At 41.1% G+C, this 27,326-nt stretch overlaps 1 protein-coding gene across 1 annotated transcript in view; it reads right to left on the bottom strand.

The window, feature by feature from the left end:
* LOC132958274 (adhesion G protein-coupled receptor L3-like) overlaps positions 1-27,326 on the bottom strand; it is a 220,426-nt gene that overhangs the window by 129,700 nt on the left and 63,400 nt on the right. The window contains exon 4 of the mRNA XM_061031001.1: positions 4,713-4,926. Coding sequence (XP_060886984.1) covers positions 4,713-4,926 — 214 coding nt within the window. The remainder of the gene's footprint in view (positions 1-4,712; positions 4,927-27,326) is intronic.

Here is a 27,326-nt window from a genome sequence, read left to right on the forward strand (position 1 = left end):
AGATGTTTTGCAGTTTGCAAACTAGTCAACCTGTCTAAAAGTAAGAAAGCCCTCAGAGAACTGTCAAAATGAACAACTAACAACATCCAAGATGTGTAGTGTATTTATTTGCTATTTGAAACATTATTCACACTCACATTATTCAACAGCCAAAATGTCAGCTATTTGAAATGTCAGGCACTTTGTGGCATGCATTATTCTGCGGGTAAGCGCTGTCAAATTGGTTCCCGGACTGTAGCTGAAGTTAGCATTGCTAGCACCACCTCCTGGCAGGTTCACACTCACATGTCTGTGCTGAATGTAGATGTGTTTGGAGCTAGCCAGATGGTTATATGCCGGTTTTAACCTGACACCACTGTATCTCCATTTTCTAGTTCAAGATTCTGCCAAATTGTGCTGCTCCTACAACATGACATCCTTTGGGTTTACATTTGCGTAAATAGAGTGGGAAGAGCAAGCCCGGTTAGTGGCTGGTGACCTTGTTACGTCTAAGACTCATCCATGGCTAAATATATTAATAATTAGTTTAAGTGACTAGCGAGTCTGGTGGTGGTGATGATGACAATGTTTAATCGTTTAGTTGTCTGATCATGCACATCCCCAACTGTCCCACCTGTAAGGTTTGTCCAAGTGTATTTATTCAGCAATAAGTTTTGTAGAGTTCTTCTAGGACACAAATTGAAGCTATCCTTTCAAACTATGTTTTGTGAAATGTAGGTGTTAAGTAAAAGATACTGCCTGACATATCTTAACCATCATTCTGTTAATCTCCTAGATATAGGGTTAGGGTTAGGGTTAGTATTGGCAGCTGTCTTCATAAACAATAATGATTAGTGGGAAAGTATCTACACACAAAGATAAGTTCAGCAAGCAAAAGTACTGCATGTGTGTGAATTCTCCATCGTAAAAAAAAACCGTCAAACTTTTCTGTCTCCCTTTGGTTTTTTTTCTCTGGAGACAGCAACATATTTCTTGCAGCCTTGTAATCAAGCAGCTCATGGAAACCACAATTATTGGGGGAAATCAGGTTACTGCGAAGCAAGTAAATGCTTTAATCACACTATTACATTGTTTTGGTTGTTTTCCAGTGAGTGTGCATGGAAACATAGTGAATAATCAATAGACGTGGGGGGGGGGGGGGGGGGGGGGGGGGGAGCCGGCAGGAAAGTATGAGACTAGGACGGAAAATAAGGCTTAAATATTAATGAAAGAATGGGCTTGTTTAACTGCTAATATTGACTTTTTGGAGATTATAGGGTAGGCATTGCACTGAGGAAAAACATAATTATCTTTGTTAAATATGAGAATTACTTTACAACTGTTTCAATGGAAGCTTGCGGGCTACAAATCTGATCAGTCATTTAAAAAAAAGGGAGCCACCCTTTAGGGAAATATCATTTTCTGACAGTGTCTTTCAGTTAGTTGTTTTTTAACATCATATTACCGCAGTGCCCACACAAAATGCATCCAGGTCAAATCTTCGTGCCCTGGATTTGACTCCTTCTATATAAGATGTCTGTTAAAGGCTTTCTCTGCTCAAATTGCTTGTTTCTGTTTTTCTCTTTAACCCTAATGAGCTTAGCTGCAGGTGCCAAGCAACGTCTCTGACAGCTCGACAATGGAAAAAGTCGGGGGTGGCATTTCGTTTGTTGTGCTAACCTCTGCATGCTAATGTGTAGCCGTTGTCGCTACAGCCACAAATATCCTTGAATGCTCTCACCCCATCCCTTACTTTGGCACCGGGCCTCACCACACGCTCTCAATCAGCACCGCCCACACCTTTTCATCCACTTTGCAACTTCCTCTCCCAAGACTAAATGCCCTGGTGCTGAATCAGGTTCTGGTTAGCTTTTTTTTTTTTTTGCGTCGTTAAAACGCCCCCAGTAGCGACGAGATGCTAAAAAGACTCGTCTTTCCCTGGCACTTTGTGTTTGTTTTGTGTTCTTGACAGTAGCAGCAGCCGTTGATTCATTCCTGCAGGGATTTTTTAGTCTGAGTGGGCGTCCGGAGAACAAGGGAGCTACAGGGTGCATCAATTATCCGACAACATGTTTCAAACCACCCCTTTTTTTTTTTTTTTTTATGCCATCAGCTGCTTTTCACACAGCTGATTATCTGAACTCTACGGCTCCAGACTAAAAAGCCAAGAGCAATTGTTTCATAAAGCCCAAAGGTCCATTAGTAGTCTCAAAGCCGTCTGTCCTGTGTGGAACCAAAGAGTTCGGATTTAAAAAAAAAAAAGATGCAGACAAACGTTAACGCAGAGAGGCAATTCAGATCAAGTTCACCCTTTTTAAGTGCTGCAGTAAGTCAACAAAAGAAACAAGATGGACGATACATCCACACACCCTAAGCTCTACTTTTTCTTCAATTCAGTCCTCCTGAAAAAACCCGGGAACTTATGTATACATTACCTTAATGTCTGTAATCCATTATTGATGTGAAAAAGCCAAAAGGACAGTAAGACTATACTCTGTCTGCTCTGACAAATAGGTCTCCATGTCCCGGTTTCTGCACACCAGGGTCATAATTCCACAAGCAGGACACAAAACCCAGGGAGGACATTTTAATTCTGACAAATAACTGATTATGTATTCATATCTTTTGGAGAGAAGATTGATTTTCAGGCATATTTATAGCTAATATAGATTAACAAGCAGGTATGGAGAGGTTTTCATTCAGTGTTTTAGCAGCATGATGGGATTGTTGACCAAATGGATCTATAACAGGAATTAAATCACTCACTTATTAAAATCAGGGATTTATTATTAACTGTTGAACTTTTGAAAACCTGAAGCATTTTATGAACCAACAGGCTTGTTTTACTTTATTTGCTAATCCCAAGAGATCTTAATATTGATCACACAAAACAAATCGTTGACATACTGTGTCCCTTTTTTTTCCCACAAAACCAATATACCTCCATATTCACATCCATCACTGAGCTCTGTCATTAAGTATAACATATCTCTACAAATACAGCATCTCAATCCATTGTAGCGGACCTCAGCTGTGAATTTAAGTATCTCACATTTGGGGAAGACTCAGTTTCCAAGATTCTTTAACAAACGCATCTACTTGAGAGAATTGAAGAATAAAGCTTTGGCTTGCGAGTATGGCTGTGTATGTGTACATATTCAGACATGTCAGAAAACCTATTCAGTTATATTTGAATGAAGCTAATAGGAAGCCCTTTTCTGTTATTGTCACATGCTGTAATCACCTATAGAGCTTTAAAATAGTTCAATAAAAGAGAGCTTCAGATCTACGTCAAGAAGAATATATTGTGATATATGTGTTTAAGTCAAAGACATCAGGGGCCGACCGATATGGAATTTTTGGCGCCGATACCGATATCAATGTTGGGGAGAGACAAAATCCGATAGAGATACAGTACATGGGCCGATATCTTTCTTAGATCTGTAGAGACAGATAGATTTAGATATACACATTCATTGCGTTCATCCCTCAAATGCAGTTGTCCCAAGAGTTGAAGAAAAGATATACAGCATAACAAAGACAAGCTGGTCTCTCAACTGGAAAGTAACAATGCATGTAAGTGCGTAATCGCTTGACACTCATGAGGGTGATGATGATTGTTACAATCCATATAGCACACTCTGTGAGAGCAGCTCGTGTACTACAACGACACTCAAATGAAATGCTATGTGACTGGTGAATAAATCTGGTAATACCAGCTCCTATTTGCGATAAAATTAACCAATACTGAAAATCGCTGGATATTCTAATATCGGCCAATAGAATTGGCTGGCCGATTACTCAGTCGGACTCTGATAGACCTATGAATTATGCTGACTTTTATGTTAGGAGTTATATACTGCTAAGACTGAAGCTAAGTGTGCATATATGCAGTTTTTAAAAGGATAGTAAATTGCGTTTTTGCACACTTGTGGTTTCACAAATAAATGTTTTCAAAAGTTAAACTTAATATCTTCATACACAATGCAACCACAAGGAACATGCTACTACTAATGGCAGCATAAACACAATTCAAATGCATGATATTCCCTCATTGGTTGGCCTTTTTGTCACTTTGCCTGTATAAAGGTATTTGAATGTAGTTGTTACAATGCTCATGTCATATTCTATTTTTCTATCAAATGAATGCCCAGTCCCGGAAGCTTTACCACCACTTCTATCACACTAAAATATACACTTTAAAGAAATTAAGTTAGTTCCAGGTCCAAGACAACAAGACCCACTATTTACAGCCAAAAAACCAAATGCATCCAGCTCATATCTTTTCTGTCTGTTCATGAAAACTATAATATGTTGTTCGTGTAAACCTCAGCAGTTATGAAACAACTATTCAAATTTCTGGAAGCACTTGCTGAGGCAGTGAATTTCAAATGTCTACTCTCTTATATCAAACAGATGTGACTACACTTCTTCAGGGGACCGACAGTGCTCTAAACTGAGAGAACAATGGGTCAAGTTTTTCTTTAGAACTGGATTTATTTCAGTTTCTGAATGAGTGTTTGAATTAAAACTAAGGCATTTCACGGCCTTCAAAAAGAAATACAAGAACTTCAACCATTTAAAAATATATATTTGTGGAAAGTAAGTGTGGGGCAAGAAGGACATACTATTATCAAGTTTGAGATGACCATCTTTTACGCGTTAAGTTGACTTTGCATTTTGTCAAAAAATGTTCAGGAGCTGTCAAATGATACCCCAAACTGTGTCCTTACCTTTGCGACATGATCTTGTATGCATCTGGCAGGTAACACCGCGTGTTCTCCATCTGCGCCGGGTCCGCGTCGCAGATCTTGTCATCGGTGCGACCGTAGTTGGCGCTCTCAATCATGATGACGTCGGTGCCTGGGCAGCGCAGCTCGATGGGGTAGCTCTCGCATGACAGCTCCCTCCTCACAACCGCCATGGGGATGGGTGCTCGACTGAAGGCTGCAGAGGGAAGGAGAACAAGCAAAGAGTTGTTTTAATTGCTTCTTTTTTCCACTTTGGTTTATGGATTTCTGCACTTGCATTTGAACAATTTCATCCAGGATTTAAAAAAAACAAAAAAAAACAACACTTTTGCACTCCTACAAGAAAACACAAGAACAGATGGGAGGACGTGCAATCTAAAGGTCACACACTGAGACATATGAGATGAGGTTGTCCACCCTGGTCTGAAGAGTGTGGGCGGACAAGACGCTTGTTGTTTGGAGTGGGAGGATGAGCAATACCACAGGGGCCCTCGAGAGGCAAGGGGGGGGGGGGGGTTGTGGAAAGAGAGAGTGCGAGATTGACACGGATCAAACATAAGGAAATAGACTCGGTGTTTGCGTGCTCGTGTGAGAAAATAAAGATTCATTACACGAGCATTCAAGTGAGAAATTAGAGACAAAGAAACAGAGCAGAGTGTGTCTTATGTAGATTGGAACTATTCCCCTCCAGAGTAGGCTTTTTTTAAATCATAATAGCAGCTTCATGCTTTGTCCTTTTTTTGGGTGACACAATGCACTTCAGTTAGCTACACGCAGGCAGGAAGCAGAGGGTCAAAAGGTGTCCACAGTGCCTCAAGCCAAAAGCCCAGAGCCTGCTTGGCAAAGAAATCCGTTGTTTACCGCAGAGCCAAAATGGCCGGGAGGGCTAGTGGCAGCAGTTCGGAGGTTGCTGTTTCCCCTCTCCTTGCCACAGGCACATGCACGCACGTCCGCAGAGGCTCACACTTTGTGCACAAGCAGGGGAATGTGCACTTTTCTGTGTTTACATGCGAGGATGAAAAAAAAAAAAAAAAAAAAAAAAAAAAATGGGCGAGGAACGTAAACATTGGGCTGAGTGACTGCGGGAGGGAGTGTGATTTTGATCAAATCCAGAGCGGAGCGTGTGAGCTGCGAGAGCCACCGCGAGACGATGTGCAGCACAGACATTCATCAGGGAGGACAGATAGAAAGAGGCGCAGAAACAAGGGACGGAGAGAGAGTATTCACATGTGAGACTAGAGGGAATTTATCACCTTAAGTCAATATTGTGATTCAAAAGGCACATTTAAGCTTGGAAACAAGAAATAGAAGAATATTTCTTCCATAAATATGTGCAGGAGAAGATTCTCTGGGACTCTTACCAGATGTTTATACTGATAGGCAGAGAAACATTCAGCAGTTAAGAACTAATACGTGGACCGTGAGTTAACTAACTTTGTCACACATATCAGAAATACATTAAGAAAACATGTATTGTGGTTTAGAGCAAACATCTCTGCATTCCTTCAGATTTTTTCGAGCAGTTAAAAGATAAATTGACTTTTTTTCAGCTGCGTTTTGACTCACATGGCATTTTGGGTGTTTCCCAGCTCATCCTGGTTCTCTTAGATTATCCAAGTTATCCAAAAGTTAGCGTCTTTTAGCAGTAATGTAAGCTAAGAGACAATTTAGAACCGTATGACCTTTGAGTGTTGATGGAGAGGAAGTCGGTAGCTAAAAGAGGGAGCGAATATTTGACCTGCTGGCAAGAAATGTAACTTTAAATCTATGCTAATGTAAGCGTTTATAAGTTGGATATGTAAGCTAATGTTTGAGAAAAGAACAAAGGTTATATAGGGTCAACTCTCCATGGAGCTGCACACAACCGTTTCGCTATTGACCAGTGACTCCGTGTGGCTTTGACAGAAGAACATTTTTTTCCATGTTAGATTTCATTTACTGCTGTTTCAATGTGTTGTCTAGTGTGCAGGCGGCGCTTGCTGCGGAAACACGATGAGTGGAAACTGGGGGTTAGGCATGAGAAGGTGTTCACAGACGAGGACCACGTGGCCACTTTTGAAATATCCATTTAAAAAAAAAAAAACGGAACACTGCAATGCTTGTTATTCTTTTTTGATCAGGATAAATCATGTAGAGTCAAATGTCACACTACTCCATTGATGAAAAAAAAAAAGAGTCATGATTTGAGTCACCCAGGCACAGGTGTTCATCAAACTGCTTTCCTGTACGCGTAAACGATCTCTGACATTTTCATTTTCTTTCAAATGTCAGCCAGGTTCCACTTCTAATCTTGCCCTGACAATTACCAAAAACTGATGAGACAACAGGAAGGTGAGGTGCAACAAACATAAAAGGGACCTTCAGTACTGAATCACTTAGTCTTATAAATCCATCAAACCCAACACAGTAAAGCTCGCTTTCCACTGAATCATCACAGATTGGAATAACTGTATTTGTTCTGGTGATGAAAGCCATCAATTATCTTCCTCTTAATGGTGAGATTTATTCCACCCCCTGAGAAGAAAAAACAAAAAAAACACCAAACTTCTTTGAAAGTGACAACCATGGAGAAATGAAAGAAGTTGGGTTGACTTTGGCAGGTGCACTTAGATAAATGACAGACCCGTAATTGACACTGAAGGAGGAAGGGTGATCTTGCTTTGATTAAGCACTTCAAGCTTTTGTTGCAATGTTTTGTCTTCTTCTGAGAGCACTGCGAGTGCAGAGAAAGACACAAAAAGCCCCTTAAATGCTTCTGAATAATATGAATCTTGATTTTATGTTGCTCTGTATAATTTGCTGTTGCCTTGAATCCTTCAAAAACTAGAGTCCAATTCAAGCCTGGATCCTGAAAAATCAGCATTAAAAAGAACACAGAAGTGGCGAGCAACGACGGCGTCAACATGGGCACCAGCCATCCCCTAATGTAAGCAAGCCAATGCATGCCAGCCATGGCTCGGATTACCCGACTAGTCAACAACTGTGGTGTAATTACATTTGTGCCCGGAGGCGGTGATTGATAGGGCTCATATTTCTCTGGTTTCAAGAGCCAGCATCCTGCCCCGCTCGCACGCATCGCTGTGTACCTGAACACATCATCGACGGAGCTATTGAAAATCAAAATTGTCTTATTGAAAGTCCTATCTAAGTTCCATGTTCTTTTCAATTCGTCTTCCCCTCTCCAGATAATACTTTAGAGCTTCTTTTTTTTTTTTTATATGCAGTGTGTCTCTTTCTCCCCTCTGCAGATTCTCCCTTGATAATTCCTCCGTCAAGCGCAGAGCTGAAAACTGTGGGTGAAAAAAAGAAGAAAAAGGAAGAAGCAGTTCGGGGTCATGCCGGATGCTTTCATTACTTCCACACTACAGAGCAGTGTTATTCATCAGGATGCTCGCAAATGACATAACTCACAAATGAATATTTCAAAAAACGTAATTACTCACCAAAAAGGGCAACGGAAAGGTCAGGGAGAGAAATGTTCATTTGGAAAATGTCGCTCCCCCGCAGAGCCTTTAAAAACCGACTCCGAGGGGGGAAATGCTTTGGAGTTTGGATTTTTTTTGGGGGTTTTAAGTGAGAAAAAAAAAAAAAAAAAGCTCACTTTTGCTGTCTACAAGCACAGCTCATTCTTGGGCCACTCATACAAAGTAAAGAGCAATTACCTTCTCAGAACCAGCGGGCATTGAAGTGTACACGGAGCACAGTAACAATGACATTTAAAAGTCATCATTAGTAACAAAACAGGGGTCTTCGGGGAGCTTGTATTGCATTTCATCTCCCAAGAAAAACATGTCAGGCAGAAGGAGTTAAGGTCAACCACCGCACGTAATTACAATGAGTCCAAGTGAATGGACCAGCGTCCCTTGGATAAGCACATGTCGAGGCACTTGTGACAGCTCTCAACAAGAGAAACATGCTGTCAGATCATTTTTTCAGGCTCCGGCTTAAGTGTTTAAGCTCAGACACAGTGGATAATTTCCCAATAAATAATAATGCTCCCTCGATTAGGCAGCTGGAGAGTCTGGAAAAGGGCCAAAGACGTTCCCAGAAATGGATGAAATGAATGTGACTATGAAATATTTGAGCTCTTCAAAAAAAGGAGGCTCGGTTTGTGTAGCAGATACCACTAATACAAAGAGAAGTGGAAGTGTGTGTGGGGGGGTTGCATCTAAATGAACTCTGACTTTATTGAATTAATGGAAGATAGATGGAAGAGAAAGGGCGGAGACGACAAGGAAGCTGATTCAACAGATCAAATGTCTCTTTCTCCACTGAGAATCGCCGGGTGGGTCCGTCCCTCAAGAGCTGGTGATTAATTAGCGACTGCGTCTCGATACCGTTATTTGATTAGACCACCCACTTCCTGGTTCGCGATGAGGGCTTTTCTAAGAGGGTCAAATAATAAAATAAGTAGCTTTGCAGGACTACTTTGCATTGAGAGGGGAAGATCTGGTTGGATTGCAACCCGAGGAATAAAACCAAAAAAAAAAAAAAAGGACAGCATTTTCAATAATTCATGAGGGATTATTTATCTTAATGTGAGAAACAGTTCAGGCAAATTGTTCTCCCAAGTAAATTACGTTTACATATGGCCCAAGGCAAGTGGAATCTCAAAAGGCTTTTTTACACAAGAGTGCAAAAATTATCCAGGAACTGAACTGTCAAAGAACTCTGCAGATACAGCATGGAAGAAGAGAACAGCATCAATAAAACAGTGCTTTTTCTTTTTTTTTTTTTTTGGTGCATGGGGCAATTTGAGGAGTGGAATTGCTGCAGACATTCGTGATTGCATTGCCAAGAAGGCCAAAAAACTTGCAGAAAAGTTTATCAGCTAGAAGAATTTGGTGTAATAAGGCTGTTTTTTTTTTTGGGGGGGGGGGGGGGAACTCAAGCAACTGTATGACAAATAACACCTCTACAGTGATGAATCTATTAGCCGCCCACGAGAACCATCTTGACGAATTCCTCAAATCGACTTGATGCCTTCTGACACTTTGACCAACGATCCCGCTAAGCACAATTAGCATTACTCATTATGACAGGAGCCAGATATCTGTTCGCTGCTCCGCATGAACGAGCCATTTGTTTTTGCTGACACGCATTTGAGCGCGTTAATTGGCAACACACCACGCACTCGCAAAATCCAGCAGAGGGGAAAGAGCGATGGCGTTTACGTGCGGGGCGGTGACGTGCAAGCGTGGAGTTTAGAAGCCGTCAGTCAAACTGCCCATGATGCTTCGGCGGGGGGGGGGGGGGGGGAGTCAAATGATCTCCTCAGTGTTAACAAATTAGCACAGAGGGAGGACCAGAGACAGTATCAACCTCCTCACATGGCGATTATTAGATTAGGGTTATTAGATTTTTTTTTTTACGGGATGCAGCTTCCTTCTACCTCATGAAATAAATAAAAAAACAGTAGAGTAGCAGTGCATTGCCTTTTCTTCTTTCCCTCTGTAACAATGTATTGACACAGCTAAAGTTAATAACTGCGAAAGTTAATAAATTGGCTGCTACAGTACACGGAGAGGATTCTGCAGAGCACAGCAACTTCCCCCCCCCCCCCCAATCCCCCAGCGTGATATACCTCCAGCAGACAGTAACCTCATGTTTGTGCACACACGACTAACAAATACAAGTAGCGTGCCGTCACTCCATAAAGGCTTGATTCACATACTGAGAACACAGGGGTGAAGTGTCTTCTTTCCATCAGGCAAGCACTTTCATTTAATTAATCACTACTTCAATTCATTAAGTGCATAGCCGTGGCAAGGAGAGAGAGAGAGAGAGAGAGAGAGAAAAAAAAGAAAGAAGAGGGGACGGGGGAAGGCTCCCATCATGGTGTTAGGTTTAAAAACTACTTCAGTTTGCACCTAACAATGTTAGCTACTTTAGGTCCAATCCTCTTCAGATGAGTCAAAATCTGTGATTTCTTTCAGTGTTGTTTGAGAGGCTTTGTTTCAAGAAGAATTTGATTAGCAACAGACTCACTTAGAAAATGCAGTGAGTGCAGGGCATGTTTTAATGTCATCGCGTCCTTGTAACCATAGAAACTCACTCTTCACCTGCTAAGAAAAAAGAAACACAAATGACGCGCTGCTGACTGATAACACTCCAAGCAGCATTCACGGGGGAAAACAAATTAGTTTGGAATATACAGTTCGATCCTACAGATGATAAAAATGACCACTGAGTTACGACATCCATGACCTGAAAGCTGATCACATCGCTTTTGCAACTTGGACGTACGGACACAAGGCGCTAACTGAAATTTGCTCATACTCTCAGAGATGAACTGTTTCATTAGCTTGCGGCTAATGTTTGCTAGTACCTGCTAGGTTTAGCACATTCAATGAACACAAACAGCATGGATGGCTCACCTCGATTTGAAATCCTTTCTTCTATCCCACAAATATTTCAATATGCATTTCACCCTGTAGATGTCCTGAAACGCCTCATTCTATCACTCAAGAGTGCAACATCCACTCTTCAGAAGTTTCACATGAATGATGTGGTCAGACGATGTGGAATTCTGGATTCATCTAAACGAATGAAAGTCCTAGATTTAATACGGCTAGTTTAAAAAGAATAGAAATTGTGGAACAGAAACATACTTTAAATGTTTTTGTGATCATTTTGACAAAGCCTTGGTCATTACCCAATTTTCCTTTCAAACTGTAAACAGAACAGAGATGTCGGCTCTGTTTCATATCAGCGTGGTGACAATTTGTCAGATTTTGTCCAAGCCGGAGGTGAGAGTGCGGCGCTCCTGACAGCCAGCTGGGCTTTGTTCAGCTCCCGTCATGTCTGATATCGTATTGCCCCCCCCCCCCCCCCACCCGCCTTCGTTTCCTACTCCCTCCTCCTGCACCTCTTATTCCCCTTTTCTTTAACCCACCCACAGGAGCCAACATTACTCAAGGGAGCATCTCAGCCAGGACTAATGCACCTTGGCCCCCACCTACTGTACGATGCCTTCTGGGCTAAAATGAACACAATCCTCCGTCACACATACACACAGGAGACACACACACACACACACACACACACACACACACACACACACACACACACACACACACACACACACACACACACACACACACACACACACACACACACACACACACACACACACACACACACACACACACACACACACACACACACACACACACACACACACACACACACACACACACACACACACACACACACACACACACACACACACACACACACACACACACACACACACACACACACACACACACACACACACACACACACACACACACACACACACACACACACACACACACACACACACACACACACACACACACACACACACACACACACACACACACACACACACACACACACACACACACACACACAGCTCCCAGAGCAGACATGACTCAACATGCCCCTGTAGTAACACATGCCCTGATAGTAATTGAGGTCAAAGAAAAGAAACAACAGCCCGATTTTTCGGCTTGTGCGAGCGGTGGGGTGGGGGGTGGGGGGTGAGGTCTTTTCCTCACTCTTCTTTTACCACACATTATCAGATGGTATTGCCTAACGGCGCACTGGAGGCGCGAGCGCGGCTAAGTTTAGCATGGTGAACTGAGACAAACTGCAGGGCAAGTGCTCTAATCGGAACCTCTCAGGAAACGGAGGCTGCTCAGTGTTCACACAAGGAAAACACTGTGACACAGGGGCCAGGGAATCAATATAGAACAAAGTGTGCGTCTGTTCGGAGGCATCCTGAAGGAGCTATTTTGGTATTAGCACGTTGGTATTACTACTCGTAGATTTCAGACATAGATATTTTTTGAGCCAAAATTTTGACAATAGTCTTTTTTTATATACAGGAAACAATACTCCAGTTACTGTTGCGATATCATTATTTTGGTGATGGGGGGGGGGGGGGGTGATTGAGACTACAGCTCGGGGGAAAGAAGCTCTTTCCAGATGGTAGGTGTTGTGTCTGTAACAACTTTTAAATGAAAGACGGAGACGGAGCTTCAACTCAGTATGACACTTTACTGATGAACGGCAGGTTACAAGAAGTCCGGCAACACATATCACTGCGCCAATGTAATTAACTATGAAGTGCGCTGTAAGGCACAAGGGGTGATATAACTCCGCATGTATAAATAGTCCATACACTACAGTAGGGGGACAAACAGACTGTGTCCTGGGTGTGTTGTGTCTTTGCTGATGTTGGTTGCTCTCCTTTGCAGGCGGCCGGCATAAACAGCATGCAGGTCCGGTAGCTATCCTGTTACTACAGTCGCTGCAAAAATGAATCCAAAATGTGTGCTTGTAAGTTATTATCTGAATCCATTGCATGGGATCATTTGTACGTTGATTGATATATTTGGAAGTCAATCTTACTCTCGGAAAAAAGGACAGTGGTCAAACAAATATAGTGTCACAGTAGCATTGAATTAAATGTAAGTATCAAAGCAATATACTTGCAATTTTCAAACGCTGGTAGCAGATATGTTTATTATTCAGCATTTATTTGGATTCTCACTCTGCTTAGCACTAAATTATTCATCTGTTTTAGTAAAACTGCTTAAAGTAATATTTGAATAGTTTCCTTGTAACCACAGTCAAACCACAAACACATTCAAAGTGTTGTTTATGAAGTTTGTATTTAAAACCACCGGGGAAACTAATGAGTTCAACTTCTTCTTAAGTGATATGAAACAACGTTGGTGTGTGCCTATTTTCTAAATTATTTATTTACAAAATGTTCCAAATGAGAGATGTAATGCATGTACTTTGCGTTCAGTGTCATGCTGTATGTAATGCATACTCCTGTATCTAAAGGACGCTTCCATCCATGTTAACACTTGACTGCACTTCATTTATTGCCATGGCAACACAGCATTGTAAAGGCTCCCATAACAGGACATACAGCACCGACCAATATCAGAACACCTTTAAAGGCCTCCTCCTGTGATGAATAGGGAACCAGGCTGTCTAAATGGGAGGGGGTTGAATTATTAGAGGTGTAATAATGGTGCAATGGAGGGCACACATTGAGCTGAACTCCAGCTTAGCTCACAGCTGTCTGCTTTGGCACACCATATGAATGTGTCTGCCTACAACAGCAAAATAAACACACTTTTAACTAAATCAATAGTATGTACAATATGGCCAGTCATTTGCTGCAGGCTGATAAAAAATATATATATTTTTCATCTCAAAACAAGCGGCAGCAGAGAAGACCTAGCAACACAAGTTACATAAAACACAATATTGGTTGTTGATGAAATATTTTGTTCTTTTTGTCACAAGGAATGAATGAAAAAAATGTGGCCTTGTTTGGAATTTGCGGTTGTGGAATGTAATTTTCCAATTTCTCGCAGTTTGAAGACAAAACCAGAGAAGCGCCGCTTGCATTCACAGCGTCCTTGTATGAACTGGTTTGCCTTGTATTTTATCAAAAGTACTCCCCGCACACGGACTCTGTGAATTACATTTGAGTGATTCGTCTTTTTTTTTCTGCTGCAAAGCAGTTTGGAAATAAACCCAATTCTCCTTCTACTACTGCAAGTGTGTTTTTATTTTTTCATGTTTTTTTTTTTTTTTTTTTTTACTGCAGTGAAATATCCGAGGGGCAAATAGCATGAATTAATACCAATTACAGCTCGGTGCTGTAATGTTTACTTACATAATGAAGAACAGGAAATTATTTAAATGACTAAATTAAAATGTGATTTCATGCATAAGCATTTGTTATAACAAAGACATTAGTTGTACATTATTCGTGCCAGTGGAGCAACTTTTTCATGGCCAAACATTTTCACTCACAAATACAGAACACGTGCATAAATGTTAGTGCAATATCCCAGATTTTACCACACACCTAATGGATGATAAAAACATGTTTAGCATAAGATACACATCAAATCCCTAAACTAAATACTTTGGGAACTGAATGACTAGATAACAAGGAGATGAAATGGGAAAGCCGTTGGGGGGTGGGGGGGTTTGCCCTATATACCATAAGAACCCAAAGGGGGGTGCAATCTGTAGCTGGGTGGCATTACCAGATTAGTTTGTACTTAACAACCCCCTTCTTTTGTTGATTCCTATGTGGTTTGTTCATTCTTCCACATGTGTGTGTATGCATATGTGCTCCCTTTGATACATTATTCATTGGGTGGAGGGTGTTTTTTTCCCAAGGGGAATATTTCTGTCTAATACACCTACGCACACGAACTGTGACACCGTTCAAGGATGACAATTTCTAAATGAAGTCCTCTGTTTGCTGTGTTTCTCTTCTTACTCCTTGAGCTACAAATTCCCTAAAAAAGGTGCAGCACTGATTCAATTTGATGTCAAACCGCTACTGCAGTCACAGGCTTTCATATGTCCATACATCTTCTTTTTCATGTAAAAATGCGGCTTTTATGATACACTCTGTTATCTGTTTCTTGATCAAGAACTCCTTTGATGGCATTTTCGATGAATCAAATGTGGTGGGTTAACTGGTTAGAACTTGGTTTAAGCTAGATGGTTGTAAAATGTTCACATTTAAATCACTTCAAAATGATATCCAAACAAAGGCCGAGCTCAAAGTTTTACTGTTCATGAAATATACTCTGGTTGCCAATATGTCGTCTCCTTTTGAATCAACCAAATATCTGGTGTTTTTGTGAACACATTTTTATACAGCTGGTGCCATTCTTTTGCAAAGAGTTACGGTCAAATCAGTGAACTTGGCTTGGTTTGAGATAATACAGGCCATTTCTAAGGCCATTGTAGTGCTCAGATTCTGCACATTTTTTTTTTTTTTAAAAAGGAAGGAGTTCTATTTCAGGAGGATGACAAAAGCAAGAGATAAACTTGTAGCAAAGCACAGTAAGCATTGGCAAACCAACAGTCAAAAAGTTGAACATAAAGAATGAGCAGAGGGAGTATGTGGGTGACATCAGGGTAAAGATGGATTTGTGAAGAAAGTGAGGGTGGAAAAGTGGGATAAAAGTTGGAAGGACAAGAAAGCAGGTAAAAAAAAGGTGTTTGAGAAAAGAAAAACCTAGTGTTAAAGATAGAGGTGAATGTGAAAGCAATGATTCCTTAAACCACCCACGGAGTGTGAAGTAATCGCATTCACATGTACGCAATCACAGCAGCGCTGCTGAAATTAGCCTGGGTGGCTACGCTGCATCTAAGACACACAGCCAGAATGATCCCCTTTGATCGTGTTTCTTCTCCTGTATTTAAAGTGACAGGTATCAGACACACGGTTATTGTGTGGAGATAATGAGCACTGAATATGTATGAGGCAAGATGTACATGATGCTCATGCTTTAAATAATCTGGCTGAAGAATATTTACATGTGGCATATTGGAATTCGACAACGAGTACGAGAAGCATGAAATAGGAGGGGATGTAAGATTTCTGGGAACACATGGTTTCACACAAGCAGGTGTAAAGCTGTGATGCGTGATACAATGTCACATTGAGACAGGTTTACACCTCCGAATTCAACTAATTTATCTGAAAAACCTGTTACAGGAGAACTTCAAGCTTCACTGGTTGCATACATTAGTGTAAGTCCAAACTTTTGCAATTCAGTTAAGTTTTTCTTCATTTTTTTTTATCTCCATAAATGTGTGGAGTCAAATTGTCAGCTTGACTTGTTCACGATTTTGCCGGATGAACCAACAGGGTGCTTCATAATTTCAATAATAGATTGGTTTTCAATCCCTTTGCGTAAAGGATTATGGATCCATCATAACTGCATTAAATATGTTTGGCTTGTAAAGTCATTTTTAACATGTAGGTAAGGCTATATATGGAAATATCACCATTCCATTTCATTATTGAATGCTTTATGATTCTGTTAAATAAAATGACGTCACTGACTTTATACATGATATTTTGTAATACACGATATTTTATTAGCAACGTGCTTTTGTTTTCTTTTTGGTTTGTTAGTCTTTAGTGTTACAACAAGTCATTTCTAGAGACCAGGTGGGGGACGAGGGTTTATGTATGCTATGTGTCTGTCATGCTTTGGTATTATTTCATTTTGTATTTTCAGTGTTTAGTGTTTCTCTATGTTCTAGTGGGTTTTGTTCATTCTTGAGTTCTGTGTGTCTTCAGTGTTTCGTGTGTTTTATTTTGTAGTTGTCCTCAGTGTTTCTTGTGTCCATTCCCTCCTCTGTGTGTTTTCCCTCCAGTGTGATTGCCCTCATTGTCTTCACCTGTGTTATTAGTCTCACCTGTGTTTGATTACCCCGTGTCTATTTAGTCTCTGTGTCAGTTCATTGTGTGTGTTTGTCGGTGTCATTTGTTGCATGTCAGTTTACCCGTGGCGCCTTCTCTTAGAATAAATAGTTTTAGTGAATCCTGCATCTGGGTCCTCCTCTTCGTTTTCGCGCTCCGTGACAGTGTCAAAGGGATGGTATTTTTAATCTTTAAAGGGCCATGTGGTGAAAAGGTTGGGAACAACTACTCTGGGTGATATTAGCAGGAAGTGTATTGATGCCACAGGGCGTAAATCAGTTAGCTGCAGGCTAACTTGGACATTAAAGCTAATGAGACTCATCCTTTATGGCTCTAAGCAGTTCTTGTTTGCATGGATAGAAGTCGTTAAAATCTGGGTTAGGGTCGATGATGTGGCAAAGCCGTGTTCTTAAACGTGATTGGGAAAATTGTGCTGTGTTCAAACTGCACTTGCACCCTCACTCTAACCCATTTGACATATTCATGACGTCAAGAATTGGGCGCTAGACAATAAATCCAGACCTCCCAGTCCAAGGGCCACCCACCCTTGGGATATTCACCATAACCCTGTACAAAGTGCCCACCATTGTGTTAACTGACAACACGCAGCTAAGAAACATCTGCAGTGGGACCATAAAAATGGCATGCCATATTGTTTGATGCCGTCGCTCGCTGTGGAATGACATCGCTCACTCTGCTGCTCCAGTTTCAACCCATTCCTCTGTCCATCTCGTGGCAGAGAAAGGAGAGTATTATCACAGTGAAAGAGGATCCCTCTCTTACCCCCCCCCTCCCCCTCCTAAACCCACCAACAAATGAGGGGCAGTGATCACGGAGGCAGCATGCGTGTATGTGTGTGTTATTGTGTGTGTCGGGAGTGGGAGGCAAGAGGGAGTGCACCACTGGGGAATGTGCACCTGCAATTTTTCTTATTTGACACAGTTGGTCTTTTGTAGGGTCTCAGGCACAACAAGATGTCTGTGAAAGTTATGGCTTCTGCCCTTTACCCCAGACTCCTCCCCCCCCCCCCCCCCCCAAAAAATAAAAAAATAAAAAAACAAGAGACGTCTCCATGATGGTATTCTCCATGTCAGTTTGGAAGATTGTGTCATGAACTGGGAGGAAATATATTCCACAGATGACACGGGTGATCTGTAGCAATTCATACATAAAAACATGTATATCTGAGGGCTGTCAAATGTGAAAAGCAGCAGATCCTTATGGGAAGGGGAACATGTCTTTATATCTATATGTATAATCAATTGGGTTCTTTATTACTTGTCATGCAAGTTAGAAATGATCTTCGAAGATATTAGATGTACAGAAACAGCCATGAGCAGCAGATGTTTGTGTTTCAGTTTGTATCGGTGTGACTGAGGATATGTTTAATTTTCTGAGAACAAGAAACTGGAGTTAAGTTGTTGAATCCAGAAAAATGTTAATAATCTCTGGTAGTGCAGGTATCTTTTCTTTTTTTTTTTTTTTAGGTTTTTGCCATATTGATTAAAACTACTTGAAAGAGTCTCAAATTGAAATATGACTAGTCTGTATCGGAATTGTTTTGCCATTGATAATCTTGTTTTTGGTAGTGGGAAATGTATCATCTCAAAACTCTTAAAAAGATAACTGCGGTTTATTCAAAACTTTGGTCTTATATCACAGATGAGGTCACTGTTACTATCCCTCATGATAACTTTCTTTTCACCAAGTTAAGAGTCTTTTATCAAAGACTCTGACAAGACCGTCAAAAAAGAAGTCGTCACAATCACAAATGTTGAAGGGTCAGAAGCATTTCAGAAGAGAAAATAAAAAGACTGTTCAAATGATGTCCCTTTTGACTTTCCATAAAGGATAAATAGTTTTCTTTGGTTTTCTTCAACCACCATCTAACTTTTACTGCTAAATTGAGCAATTGAGTTGGTAAGTTCAATGTCATTATAACTCATAAGAATGATGTTTAAAAAGTAACAGTAATATTATATTTCCCAAGTGGTAATAAAGCAGATAAGCAGAGAGTTAAAGGCTTCGTTGGGGAGTATATTTGGTCAGCTTATCAGTGATCCATAGCCTGGAGTGACGACTCCTCCCATGTCTGACAGCTGTGGTGTGAGTCAGAGCCGAAGCCGTGCCCTCTGAGTCGTGATACTGTACATCTGCAGAGGATGCGCATGGAGCCCCATAAGGAAGATTTGTGTTTCTGTGTGTAGGAGGGCAAGCGAGGAGGAAGATAAAGGCAGAGAATGTGTGTGCATATCGGTGTGTACTGTGAGTGCAGTACATAAAATACATAAACTACAGTGTATTTTCCATCCTGTATAAAGCGCTGGAACTGTAAACTACTTGACCTTGGCTTTCCTCCAAACAAGGAGGCTACACTGAAGAGCTATCATTATTCTTGCGCTATCCGTTCCCTTCTCCCCTTCCTTTTATTTTAATGAGAGCACAATTAATAAGGAAATGGAACGGCTTCCCAAAGGAGGCTCCACAATGGAGGCCTTCTTTTGTCAATGGCCGTATTGAATTCCCCTACAAGGCCACTGGGCCATATTGAAGGCCATCTCTAGTATCACCCAAACCTCCCCCACACCTTCACCACCACCACCACCTCTCTTTTCTTCCTCCCTCTCTCTTATCATCGAGGTCTCATGGGCTAATCTGTGCCACAGTATCATTTGATCCTCACCCCCACCCGTTCGCTCTGAATGCAGACTTTACAGTTCTCCATATTGATTTGCTGCGATGAAATCACCAGTTACTGTGCATGCTTGGTTTATTCAATGACAGAGCAGTGGGGAGGGAGAGAGCAGGTTCATAAACAGGCTTACCCGTAATTGTCCTACTGCGTCTTGTGTTAAACTGTATTTTGAAGCAATGATGAAAGATCTCTATTTTTCTTTGTTTCTGTATGAATACATTAAATAACAAACCAATTGTCTATGCTTTTTTGGTTTTCAATTATTCCCTTTGTTGGTCCAATAAAGGTGTTGTCGCTTCACCCCCGTCCTCTGAGCTGTACAAAAGAAGCCACCTTAATTTTCCTCAGCAGCTCTGTAATGCTCCCTTCTGCTCCCGTAGCACTCAACAAAGCCTCCCTCACTCAGCAAACAATACAAGGCTATGATAAAAAAAAAATCTGAGAAATGCACAAACGAAACAAGGGAAGCAGTCGTTTGGGAGTCCTCTCTGTACAGTTTAATATTAAAACTGAAGAATGTGGTCTAAATTTACAAGACAATGTTGCCATTGTGATGACTTCTTCATCAACAGACAGTTCAAATGCATCTCCTCTCTGGGAAATGGAAAATACACTTCACTGTTTAATGTAGTGTGTCAATCTAGGCACAGCTACAGCTTAAGTAGAAATGCAAAGCCTCTTAGAGAGCTTCACATGTATCTATGTCATGAACAATGACAAAACCACTACAACTTGATCAAAAGTCTCTTAAAGGTCAAACACTAAGATAGCTAGCTAGCTAGCTAGCCATCAACCTTGTAGACACATAGTAAGATTAGAGTTAGAGTACCCCCAGGACTCGTTACCCTTTAGCTATGTGCAAAGACTGGAAACAGCTAGCCTTGCATGACCAATGCTAATATTGAAGCCATGCTAACTTACCCGTATTGAATGATATAAACTACTGCATTTAATTATCTCCCAAAAATCAAACTACAGCCACTAGCCCACTGTTTATTTATGCTAATTTGTGGCTAGCTGCTACAGCTGTTAGCTCCAGTCTCAATGTCTTTCTGTATTTCTTTGTTGAATTAGATTCATTGAATGGTAGCATGTAACCACCAAAGACACATTTCCTGAGGCTTTTCAGCATTAGAAATTGCAATTAAGGAACAATTTTATAATTACAAACTATCAAATCCTTATCACAGCTGGATACAGCTAAATCAAAGTAACCCAGGAATGTCACTGTCGGTGTACATCATATATCAGGTCAAAGGTTATCTTTGATGTTGGACAGATGATACATTGAACGGTTGTAGATAAAGATTTGCACAACCTCACCAAATACACCCCCTCCCCAATTCTCCGTCCACAGACAAACACACACATTCAACAATCGAAACATCTCTGCATGTTATTAGCAACATGTGGTTTAAAAAGGGAAGATTCTTATCTGAATAATTAGCAAACATGCAAATAGAATCGCCTCGAGGCGTATACTGTAATCATGTACTGCCGCAGTAACAATTCATCATGTTGGTGTGTCGGGGGAGGGGGAGGGGGGGCTCTGACAGCTTCACCATGCACACGGTCATAACCTCACCCATGATTGTGCCAATCCGACAAAGCTGCTACATTTGCATATACAGCACTTTTCTGTCTATAGCTACATGTAATCATCGGCCTAGTCTTTCACAGCATCTCCTGTGTCATCACAATGCAAATATGTCATCTGCATGTTGGATTTATTTTGAAAGGCGGAGGGATAAAAAGCACACGTCGCTCGTACAGATTTCACACTGTGGCTGGAGGAGAAAAAAAGTTATTAATTTCACAAATTGAGTAAAGCATAGGTCGCCGCATTGTGTCTCTCTGTGTGCTTCCAGTTTGCCCTTCCTGCTCCTCGCTTCCCGCCCACATGCCAAATTACTGCCTGACCCCTGCTGTTATGCAGTGTGGGAAACCCTGTTGGTGTTGCACGCCCACCATTTTTGCCCTGTGAGCCGGTCTGCAGGGTTACTTCATCAAATCTCTCTCTGCTCTTCCAGAAAGTACACATACACAAACACACACAACTCACACACACACACACACACATTATGCAGCCTAATGTAAACCAGCATCCACGACCACTTGACCTCGCTGTCAATATCTGGACTCATTAAACACCATTCGGCCAGCAGCGAGTCTACTTTAAATGGCATCATTCAGCGCTTACCTTATTATGCCTGTGTAACTGGGCTCAATGAATGGGGAGTCTAAGAATCGTATTTGGAAGATATACACAGGTCCAAGTCGGGACACCTATAAAACATGCGGGGGTATTTAACCCCACCCTGCCATTCTTAATGTTGCTGTCATTCATTCCTCTTGGGTTGCCAGTTCTGACAGCAATTTGGCAATGTCAAGCAGTCGCTGGGGATGCCACGGGCAGCAAAGGCCATTCTTTTATTCCCCCATATCAAGCAGGTATTGATTTTTCACTCATTACAGAAGAACATAAAAGGGAGGGGATTTCTGAGCGCCATGCCAAATGCCACACAAAATGTAACCAAGGGTGGAAAATGAATACAAACAAAAACTCAAACCAGTTATGTAAATAATGTGTTAAAAAAATAATAACAATAATAATTCCTGCCCAAATATAAGACCCAATAAAACTCCTTTACAAAAATAAAATAAAATCATCATGCAGAAAGAAGCAATGGAATAATCTGGAATCCAAATGACAGCTGCAGAGACCACCCCAAGGCTAGGTATAACAACAAAGTAAATTTTTTCATAACTGCTACACTATTATCTATTTCCAGAAACCTTGTGTGGCTTATGGAGAGGGGGGAGAAGCATAATCCATTCCCTGGAAAAAGAGAAGCAAATAAAAAAAAAAATCTGGTAAAGCATTAAACCCAAGGCATTTTAGAGAATATCATCAAAAAACATTTTCAAAAGCCATCAACGTTTTATGTGATATTCAAGTAAGAAAACACTTAGGGAGTGCATTTAGCAGGCAATAAATTTCTCTGTTGTTTAATTAAAATCTGTTGTTCTCAAGTCCTCTCAACTGAAATGTGTCTGTGTCATCTCATCATCCCTATCTTTTAAGCTGAACTGGTTTCTGTTTATCCCGTACGGTGCTATATTTTCATGCGAATGAAGATAAAGTGCAGTGACTATGCACTCAGGATGTGCTAATGTCAACTTGCAGAGGCTGAAGTTATCCGTCTGAGCCTGTTTAGCACTTTGTGGCCTTGCCTTGACATTTATTGCGCCAGTATGTGCACCACATTCTTCATTCCAAGCTGAAGTTTGCAGGGTGTTGTACTTGTTTTCTACCTCCATACCAGTGTGAATGAGGCGTGTGCTATTGTAAAACTTGTACATGACTAACATAAACACTAAACAAGGATGGAGTTTTGGACATTTCAACATCGTGGTCTAGACGACCAGAGTTAAATCTCTCTTGGAGTAGGCAATAGATTACGATGTGAGTATGCAGAGACATTCATGGGCCCCAGAGGATGGGATCCCCTGACATTTCCTCCAGCTTCACCACCAGCTTTCTGTTTGTGGTCGAGTGAAATATCTTCACAACTGTTGCATGGATTACCGTAAATTTGGTTAAGACATTTATATCCCCCAAAGATGAATTACTGCCACTTTTTCTGTGCTCCTGACTTTTCCTCTCGTGGCATTAAGTCTTACTTTCAGTTTGTCTGAGACTTTAGTTTATGCCTCAGTATTTGCAAAACTAATTGAGCATTTAGATGCTCGTCTTACTTCAAATATCACACACGTTAACCTGCAAAACTAAAACGCTACAAAGTAAAAATACTACCGATAAACATAATCCACTTACAATAGCATTGTCCCTGTAAGAATTGTGCCATCCAGTTGTTAGCATTTGTGCTGGCTTCAATCAATACATGAAGAAGAATAACTGCTCTAAGATGCTTTAGATGTATGTGATTACACAGAGTTGGCCTTAAGGATTCATTGCCACAGTCACATACTGTGTGTGTTGTGTAATGTTATTTAGCATGTCCTTTATGCTGTGTATGACATGCACAGTGTGTATTCAAAATACTGGATTAGTATGAGCACAGCGCGGGACATTCTAGCCATGCAAATAGATCTACAATGCTTGCATTGGAAACACATGTTTCAACAACAATGTTAAATAAAGAAATCAACTTTGTATCAAAATAGATGATGAGCATGAATCCACTTGTAACCTGACTTAGGCTGGATTTGGAACACTTAAAAAAATGTATCTGGTAATTAGAAAATGTGTCCTTTTGGAAAAAAATGTTTTATAAAAACTGAACTGAGCCCAAAACCATCAACCATTTTTAAACACTACCTCTGGATTAAGTGTAAATTTTAACTGTATTTTATCTGGAGGTTGTGTTGGGAATCAGCTGGTAGTTAATTGAAAAAAAAAAAAAAAAATTCCTTGCCGTCCTTTGTACCTTTATTTATTCCACACACTACACACATATAAACCCTGATGGAATATGTAAGGTCAATATTTTGAGTCTTCAAAACCTGCAGTTAGAAAACTTTTTTCCTTCTACTTTCTTTCCTTCTACCAAAGACAAAATAACTATGCACATCCCTCTGCCTCATCTTCATAAAACACTGACACTTCATAAACACTTCATAAAACACTGTTCAAAGTTATATCCTTAATCTATTAATGCATACATAATTCAGCACGGCTCTGACGTCTATCTGCCCGTACATTATGCAGCTCCAAGTGAGTGATTGACATCCACCCACTCCGAAGACCGCTTATTTCTTCTATGCTTCAAGAGGCGTCTCACAGTCACAACAAAACAGTACATGCCTCTGTGGGCTTTACAAAGAACTTTCTGCCGCTTTGAAATATGAGCTCAAATAAATCATTTGTTTAATTAATTAAGCAAATTAGGCAAATCCAGGGATGCCTTGGCGGTCGGAGACGGTGCCCTGGCACAAGGAGATTAATTAAGTGGATCGGATACAGGAACAGGGAGGGTGACGTCAGGGTTTTTTATGTCGTTGTTGTTGTTTGGTTACACACAGCTAACCGTTGAATATGTGTGCTGATGCCTCAATGTAAGCAACAGAGGGTGTTTGTGTAAAGTGCACGGTGGCCTGAATGAAACTCTGTGTAAGCATTAAAAGAGTATGACTCTATATGACCCTCCTCAGAAAGGGAAAGGGAAAGGCAGATGTTTTTCTTTACATTCTGTCTTCTTAGACCCGATGCACTACTGCTCCTACCTGACCTTGATGGGAGACCCACGGAAAACCAACTAACACACACTTCTACAGAGCGGCTGAAAAGGGAAAATGCAATGCAACATTCACAAGAATTTCCATGAAGAGACACCAAGTGCCAACCTCAAGGGTACACAATAAACCCAATGCGGATGTGCAACAAAAATAAAAAGTACCACCTTGCATGTCCCCTTGTGGCTGACCTCTAAACCACAAAAGATTCACTTTATGACCCATAAATAAAGACGTTGTTTCTTTGCCGCAGAAACAACATGTTTACAGCCTGGTACAAAAGAAATGATTTCCATCTCTGTCGCTCGTTTCTCTATTCATGACAACTGCACAAGGGCTAAAGGTTGAACTATTATAACCCATCTGTTTTATATGTCAAGCATTCAGTTATACATAACTAATGGCGAGGTCACTTTGAGTGACAGGTGGATACTGATAGACATCAAGCTTTTTTGGTAATTGAAATTCTAGTATTACACATCACATTTTTTTTTTTGTGCATCAAACATTGATTTATATTTTTGGCCAGTGCATAGAATTTTTCTTTGCCCCTGAGAGTTTCTGAGAGGCTTTTCACCCAGTACGGTGATACTGATGTAGACGGCTTCTTTGGCAGCGTTCTGCTCCTCTGCTGTAGACTGTACTGACCTTAAGGTTCATTGACGTTTTATCAGTACGTTCAATGTGTGCTTTGGTAAGCACAAGAGACGAGACTTCAATTCTGTGGTTTAACCAATCAGATCCCTTCTTTCTGTGCTTGTCTAAGTGTAACATGTCAGTGCCTGTTGCTGGAATATTTTGGCTTCAATTTTGTACAACGGAAGGGGATGGAGACAGCATTAAGTATTTTTGAATTTGCATAGATTCCTTATTTGCAGCCTGCTTCTCCTAATGGAAGACCCTTGGACCCCTTCTGAGTCACCGTACACACGTGCTGAGCAGATGCCTCCATGTCTCGTCCATCCCTCATTACCTACCCCCCCCCCCCCCTCCCCCTCCTTTCACCATGATGACATCTGCTTTCAGACTTGATGTATGCACTAGTTTCTGACCATGAAAAATACATGTCAGACTTCACGCTTTCGTCCCCTCCATTGGTTCACGAGCCGTCATCCATTATAGCCGCCATGTCTCCCGATTCCACGGGGCGGTATTAAGTGGGATGAATATGAAATCCTTCCTAGAGCATTTTTGCATGCACAGAAATGCATGATTAATGCGCTGCTGAGGCGTGGCCGGAGTGTTTGGGACATTGCTTTTCCTTTTGTTATTCACGGCTACCAAAACAATGACAAGGATGGCTTTTTACGTATTTTTCAACCCAGTGCCTGCATCTGAGAGAGAACCTTTTTTATTAATCTTGCAGGACACACAAAAAGGAAGACATGCAAGACGGTACACATGCGCACACACACAGGAACCCGAAGGCACATAACTCCACCCACACACATCCTCATAGGTCCTTCACCTTCATCCTATCTTTTCATCTTCCTGCTGAGACACTTGTCCAAAAACATATCCTCATCTTCATCCGACCAGCCGATGCAAGTCTGTGCATTGTTTCGAACACCTGTGATCAGCGCTTGCCATGTGCGTCAAAAGAAACAGTGCTACTCCCCGTGTGTGAACTCATTCAGCCGTGAACATGTGTGTGCATGCCTGGGACCGAAGAGACAAAAGGGACTATGAAACCAGAAGTAGGCTAGCATCCCCCAGAGTCCACATCTCCAACACTCTCAGGGAGACGCATGCACAATGACACTGTGGTGAATATTCCCACTAAAGCTCCCACAGCTGCAGAACAATTCACTGGCAACATCTGGTCGAGTCTGCTTATAGCAACACTGCTGTGCTGGGTGTCAAATTGTTCTTTTCTTTTTTTTTTTCTTCATAAAACTGTCAATCTTGGTTTTTTTTTACAGGGGATTTCAACCACTTCATCTGGTGTTTAAAAAAAAGCCTTAAATGCTCCAATGTTGTTCTAAAAACCAGGGCTGCTCGATGGTTTGTCAGTTTGATGTCACCAATTCGCGTGGGATCAATGAGTGATTGATTGTCCGAGTGTTTCAGACAAAGCAGAATGATTGATTTAAGGGACTGCGTGTAGGTTTTCTTTTTGTTTATGCACGTTTCAGCTCATTTGTCAGAAATCATGCATGCACCGCTGCCTCTCAGAAATGGCTAAAACAGCTGTTCAGATAAACACATGTTTTCTCATATCATATTTCATATTTTCACACCATGCTGACATAAACTGAAAGCGATGGCAGCCCTACAGGTAAGAAAATCAAGCCACAAATCCAGAAAATTTTTGAAATAGTAGTCATGAACTGATTCTGAACATATTCAATAACTTGTAAATGGGCTAAAACATTGAGAAAAAAATAATTTC

The sequence above is a fragment of the Labrus mixtus genome, chromosome 23 (genome assembly GCF_963584025.1).
Source record: "Labrus mixtus chromosome 23, fLabMix1.1, whole genome shotgun sequence".
Taxonomy (NCBI): domain Eukaryota; kingdom Metazoa; phylum Chordata; class Actinopteri; order Labriformes; family Labridae; genus Labrus; species Labrus mixtus.